The sequence below is a fragment of the Neolamprologus multifasciatus genome, chromosome 6 (assembly GCF_963576455.1).
Source record: "Neolamprologus multifasciatus chromosome 6, fNeoMul1.2, whole genome shotgun sequence".
NCBI classification, from domain to species: domain Eukaryota; kingdom Metazoa; phylum Chordata; class Actinopteri; order Cichliformes; family Cichlidae; genus Neolamprologus; species Neolamprologus multifasciatus.
Genome location: NC_140444.1, coordinates 17,714,826 through 17,721,337, shown reverse-complemented (window position 1 = coordinate 17,721,337; position 6,512 = coordinate 17,714,826). Strand labels below are relative to the sequence as shown.

The 6,512-nt window shown below is 47.7% G+C and overlaps 1 protein-coding gene across 1 annotated transcript; it reads right to left on the bottom strand.

The window, feature by feature from the left end:
* Positions 1–4,913: 4,913 nt before the first annotated feature.
* On the bottom strand, positions 4,914–6,512 carry bglapl (bone gamma-carboxyglutamate (gla) protein, like). Its single transcript, XM_085163786.1, has 4 exons — positions 6,350–6,512; positions 5,895–6,236; positions 5,702–5,798; positions 4,914–5,588 (listed from the first exon to the last, which is right to left on the bottom strand). The coding sequence occupies exons 1-4, from the start codon at positions 6,408–6,410 to the stop codon at positions 5,486–5,488; spliced, it is 603 nt and encodes a 200-aa protein (XP_085019912.1). The 5' UTR covers positions 6,411–6,512; the 3' UTR covers positions 4,914–5,485.

The following is a 6,512-nucleotide window of genomic DNA, read 5'->3' as shown; positions in this document are numbered from 1 at the left end:
CGACCCGGAGTGGGCACTCCACCCTTTTCCGGCTGAGAACCATGGCCTCAGATTTGGAGGTGCTGATCCTCATTCCTGCTGCTTCACACTCGGCTGCGAACTGCTCCAGTGCGAGCTGGAGGCCCTCACCCGATGAAGCCAACAGAACCACATCATCTGCAAAAATCAGAGATGAGATTCTGAGGCCACCAAAGCGAAAGCCCTCCGCCACTTGGCTGCACCTAGAAATCCTGTCCATAAAAATTATGAACAGAACCGGTGACAGCAGCCCTGGCGGAGCCCATCACCCACCGGGAACGAGTCCGACTTATTGCCGGCAATGCGAACCAAGCTCTTGCAACGGTTGTATAGGGATCGAATGGCCCGTAGCAATGGGCCAGACACCCCATACTCCCGCAACACCTCCCACAGGACACCCCGAGGGACACGGTCGAATGCCTTCTCCAAGTCCACAAAACACATGTAGACTGGTTGGGCAAACTCCCATGCACCCTCAAGTATCCTCGAGAGGATGAAGAGCTGGTACAGTGTTCCGCGACCAGGACGATTGTTGTTCCTCCTGTATCCGAGGTTCGACTAGCGGACGAACTCTCCTTTCCAGCACCCTGGCATAGACTTTCCCGGGGAGGTTGAGGAGTGTGATCCCCCTGTAGTTGGAATACACCCTCCGGTCCCCCTTCTTAAAGATGGGGACCACCACCCCGGTCTGCCAGTCCAGGGGTACTGCCCCTGATCTCCACGCAACATTGCAGAGGCGTGTCACCCAAGACAGCCCTACAACGTCCAGAGCCTTCAGGAACTCGGGGCGGACCTCATCAACACCAGGGGCTCTGCCACCAAGGAGTTGTTTAACTGCCTCAGTGACCTCGCCCCCGGAAATTGGCGGGTCATTCCCCTCATCCCCAGACTCTGCTTCCTCCTCGGAAGACGCGTCAGTGGGATTAAGGAGGTCCTCGAAGTATTCCTTCCACCGCCTGACAATTTTCTCAGTCGACATCAGCAGCACTCCGCCAGCACTATACACAGTGCAGGTAGAGCACCGCTTTCCCCTCCTGAGACGCCTGACGGTTTGCCAGAATCTCTTCGAGGCAGTCCGAAAGTCTTTTTCCATGGCCTCTCCGAACTCCTCCCACACCCGAGTTTTTGCTTCAGCCACTGCCCGAGCCGCATTCTGCTTGGCCTGTCGATACCTGTCGGCTGCCTCCAGAGTCCCACAGGCTAACCAAGCCTGATAGGACTCCTTCTTCAGCCTGGTGGCTCCCTTCACCTCTGGTGTCCACCATTTGGTTCGGGGATTACCACCACGGCAGGCACCAACCACCTTGCTGCCGCAGCTCAATGCAGCAGCTTCGGCAATGGCGATGCTGAACAATGTCCCCCAACTCCCTCGGAATGCTGTTGAAGCTCTGCCGGAGGTGTGCGTTGAAGATCTCGCGGACTGGGGCCTCTGCTAGTCGTTCCCAGCACACCCTCACTACGCGTTTAGGTGCACCAGGTCTGTCCAGCGTCCTCCCCCGCCACCTGATCCAACTCACCACCAGGTGGTGATCAGTTGACAGCTCAGCCCCTCTCTTTACCCGAGTGTCCAGAACATATGGTCGCAGGTCTGGTGATATGATTACAAAATCGACCATCGACCTACGGCCTAGAGCGTCCTGGTGCCACGTGCACTTATGGACACTCTTATGTTCGAACAAGGTGTTCGTTATGGCCAAACTGTGATTAGCACAGAAGTCCAATAACAAAGCACTGCTCGGGTTCCGATCAGGGAGGCCGTTCCTCCCAATCACGCCCCTCCAGGTCTCGCTGTCGTTACCCACGTGAGCATTGAAGTCTCCCAGCAGGACAACAGAGTCTCCAGGTGGAGCACCTTCCAGCACCCCCCCCCCCCCCCCCCCCCCAGGGACTCTAAGAAGGCTGGGTACTCCGAACTGCCACTCGGCGCATAAGCGCAGATGACAGTCAGGACCCGTTCCCCGACCCTAAGGCGCAGGGAACAAACCCTCTCGTCCACCGGGAAAAACCCCAACGTACCGGCAGCAAGCCGAGGGGATATTAGAATACCCACCCCAGCCCGCCGCCTCTCACCAGGGGCAACTCCAGACTGAGACAGAGTCCAGCCCCTCTCCAGGAGACTGGTTCCAGAGCCCAAGCCATGCGTAGAGGTGAGCCCGTCTATATCTAGCCGGTACCTCTCAACCTCACGCACTAACTCAGGCTCCTTCCCCACCAGAGAGGTGACATTCCATGTCCCTATTGCCAGTCTTGGCAGCCGGGGGTCAGTCCGCCAGGGCCTCCGCTCCTGGCCGCCACCCGGCACACAATGCACCCGACCCCTATGGCGCCTCCTGCGGGTGGTGGGCCTGCGGGAGGATGGGCCCATGTCTCCTCTTCGGGCTGTGCCCGGCCGGGCCCCATGGACTAAGGCCCGGCCACCAGACGCTCGCCCTCGGGCACCCTCCCCGGGCCTGGCTCCAGGGCGGGGCCCCGGTAACCCTATCCCGGGCAGGGTAAACTGTTCCCTCGGTGTTCTTTTCATAAGGGTCTTCTGAATCGCTCTTTGTCTGGTCCCTCACCCAGGACCAATTTGCCATGGGAGACCCTACCAGGGGGCAAAAGCCCCCAGACAACATAGCCCCTGGGATCCCTGGGACACACAAACCCCTCCACCACGATAAGGTTGCGATTCACGGAGGAGTTAATTATTGATGTTTTGTTAATTTTTTTCTAGACATCATCTACATCTACAAGATTGTATGTGTTTAGTTATTTCTTATCTATTTCCTTGATTATTTTCTTTACATTCTATGTTTTGCACAGAATTTAGGTCAACAGCAATTTTTCTCCTAAATGTGCTTTATAAAAAAATTAGACTAGAATTGAGTTGTACCATCACACCCGGTATCTGGGAAACCTTCACTGTCACGTGTCAGTGAGCCATGTGTAGGGAACATGAGATGCACCATCAATATATCAATAAAGAGGGTGTGCAACTGTGTCAAAGCACAACACGGGAATCACAACAGTTTCCACATGGTCAGCTGACATTAATGCCATGGAAATGTCTCCCCCCCCCCTCTCTCACACACACACCCACACACACACACTGTGGACTTTGATCTCCATTTCATTGGGTGCCAGCAGATCAGATTAATTTTGATAGACATACTAATATTATGACATCTGTGTGATGGCGTGTGTTTGTTGTATTTTTAGTCCATCAAAAGAAAAATAGTTTAGATGTCTTGAACATAATTAATCCCAAATTCAGAATAACATATCTTGTATCTTTGGAAACTCTTAAATCACTTATAAAGCTAGTACAGAATTACACTCAGCAGCCACTTTATTAGGTACACCATGCTAGTACTGTTTTTGACCCCCATTTTGCCTTCATACCTGCCTTTATTCTTTGTTGTACATAATAAAACAAGCTATTAGAGAAATTCCATATTGACATGATAGTATCACACAGTTGCTGCAGATGTGTCAGCTGCACATCCATGATGTGAGCCTTTACAATAAATCCCAGAGGTGTTCCACTGTTATCTGGTGACTCTGTGCAGTGAACTCACTGTCATGTTGAAGAAACAAGTTTGAGATGATTTGAGCTTTGTGACATGGTGCACTATCCTTTCCAAGAAACCATCTCAACATCAAAGGAAGGACACAATCAGCAGCCGTATTCAGATAGACTACCCTGCACACCTTGGTTGTAGCAAGCCTTTACAGGTGTTACTGTCAAGTCTTGACCAACTCTATCTGCTTAAATGCACTGGCTGGTTAGATATTTGCACTAATGAGCTTTTGAACAGGTCGACCTAAACAAGTGGCCGGTGAGTATAAAAGTCCTGACTTCTGCAGGCTAAGGTGACTGATTGACCAACACTGCCATCTAATGGTAATCAAAGGAAGCACAAGGCATTTGAGGGAAAGAGGAAGAGGATACTGAAGACACTGCGCATGTCTATGTGTAAAAATAGTTCAGCGCAAATCCATCTGAATCACCTCACTTGTTCAGTTCCAATTATTTGTCTACTGTATGTACTATTTGTGTATTTGTATGTATGTTGTAATGCGGTCTGTTTTAAGGTGAGAACTAGCATACAGAATTACATTATGTGACTTCATAATGACAATAGAGAATCTTGAATGTTGAATGACCAATGTGGCTTTAATAAGCCTACATAAAAGCTTATTGGAATATGCAGAAGGCGTTACCATCAGTGAAGAAGAACATTGTATCGCTCAGGTTTGCACCTTTTTCAGGTCCAAATTAATATTTGGCTCATTTGTTTCGATTCCATCTCAACAGAGTTTTGCAAATTGCAAAGAGTTGTCATGATACTTTGTAAGTTAACACTCTCTCTAATTTGAACTTTCCTAAAGACAATACAAAGATGGCATCTTACATTTGTTTTTTGTTTTTTTTTGTGAAACTTTTTTTTTAATGAAAACTGAAAGAAGAGATTATTTGAGATATTAATAATTAACAAAAATGGTTTAAATAACATTCTGAATTTTAAACCTTGACCCAATTATTGTTTTGTTTTTTGTTTTTTTAAAAAAGAAACTCCTTTTATTATCTAGATTAAAAAATATCAATCAGTGCAAACACATTTCTGTGTAGGATTGTTAGTGACATGTCTCTGTCTCATAAGGTTTCCTAACTACCTCTGACAACTGACGGCTGTGGCTGCTCATCTTCAAGCTGCAGCTGGGATCTCACAGTGCTTTATCTGACTAGAACCACTACTGTTAGCTCACAAGTTAGCATATTAAACAATCTGACATATATCAGTGTGGAGCATGTGTTCAGTGCCCTTTAGTGCCAAACCCTGAGTATCCCCCCAAACATTCTGTTTTCTTAGATCAGGAACTAAAATTAAAAATTCATGAGGACAATGCAACAATTTGACAAAAACCAAAATAATTTATTATTTTCAAACCCAGAGGCAATTTGTGGTTACAGTCATAACAGATAACTGATGTGCATTTTACACATAGTGTACACTACCACTATCAACGCAATGCTAACACTACACTACCTCTACGACTACATCCATTACTCACTTGAACTACCACTTAAAGTAAGACTATCCATAATATCAAAACATCAGTACATCAAAAGAAAAAAAAGAAAAAAGAAACAATACATTTGCACTTGTAGCACCATTCACTGCATTACACTACAGATGAAAAGAATAATTTAAAACTTGTGTGGGCTACTATAACATACTTCACAGGCTTGTGTTTCCATGTGCCTCTCTCTGAAAGCCTGGAAGAGGCAGTTTCTTTCAGGACCACTATAGCTGGCCACTTGTGCAATAATTTGTGCCTAAAGAAATTCTCTGTGTAGCATCATAGCACGGTTCTGAACCATGGTTTTTGTGTTCTGCTTCTGATTTAGGGGAGTTGTTGCACTGTTGCATAAGAAAATGACAGAAAAACAGTACACATATGAATGACAGAGATCTTTTTTAACTTAGAAAGGGACGGGACCGTAGTAGGCGGTGTACGCGGCCACAATGCCGGAAGTGTCGGCCATCTCGTCGCAGGCAACGTTCAGCTCGCACACCTCTCTGAGGCTGAAGGGTGGTGGAGAGAAATGGTTTTAGATGGTGCATGTATGTACTGCATTTTACTTATGAATATTGGCTTTTGTAGCAAGAAACTGCAAAGTGAAAGAAAACAGCTGTACCTTTCCAGCTGCAGAGGGGAGAGGTTACCAGCTGGAGCGGCTCTTCGGCTTCTCAGAAGAACAGCAGCCAGATCTCTCTTCATCACCACTGGATTAGCTGAAGAGTCAAACATTGCAACTTTAGACTTTTACTTTTTTCACGTTTGAATTCTAAAACTATGCAAAGCTTCTATCAAAAAAATCTGCTACCTACCCTCAGAACTGGCTGACTCTGAGGAAGATGAGGATGATGATGAAGAAGAGTCAGAGCCAGAGTCTGATGCAGAGGAGTCGGACTCAGAGGACTCGGAAGATTCAGAGGACTCTGAAGACTGTGAGGACTCAGAGGATTCAGAGGACTCTGAGGATGATGAATCGGATGCTGAAGAGTCTGAGGAAGAGTCAGATGAGGCGGAATCGGACTCAGAGGAGGAAGAGGAGTCGGAAGCGGAGGAGGAATCAGAAGCGGCAGGGTCAGCAGGTGCAACATCAGCAGCTGTGTTGGCATCTGCAGCTGTGTCGGCATCGGGGTCCACGACAACCTCGGGTTCCACCGCTGATGAAAACAAACAATGCTATACGTTAATCATACTGTAGGTGCTCACATCGCCCCTAAAAAGGTCGAGAACGATTCTCAGCTTCACAGCATTAACAAGAGTTTGTCCTTACCGCCCATGGACCAGCACACTGAGAGAAGAGCGCAGATGGAGAGGAGAGTTAGAGCCTTCATGATGTCTTGTAGTTAGTGTCTCCTTGTAGACAACTCGATTCTTTTACAGCTTCTTCTTCTTCTTCGCTTTCCTCTGACAGCTTGTTCTGTTCCTTTCTCCCA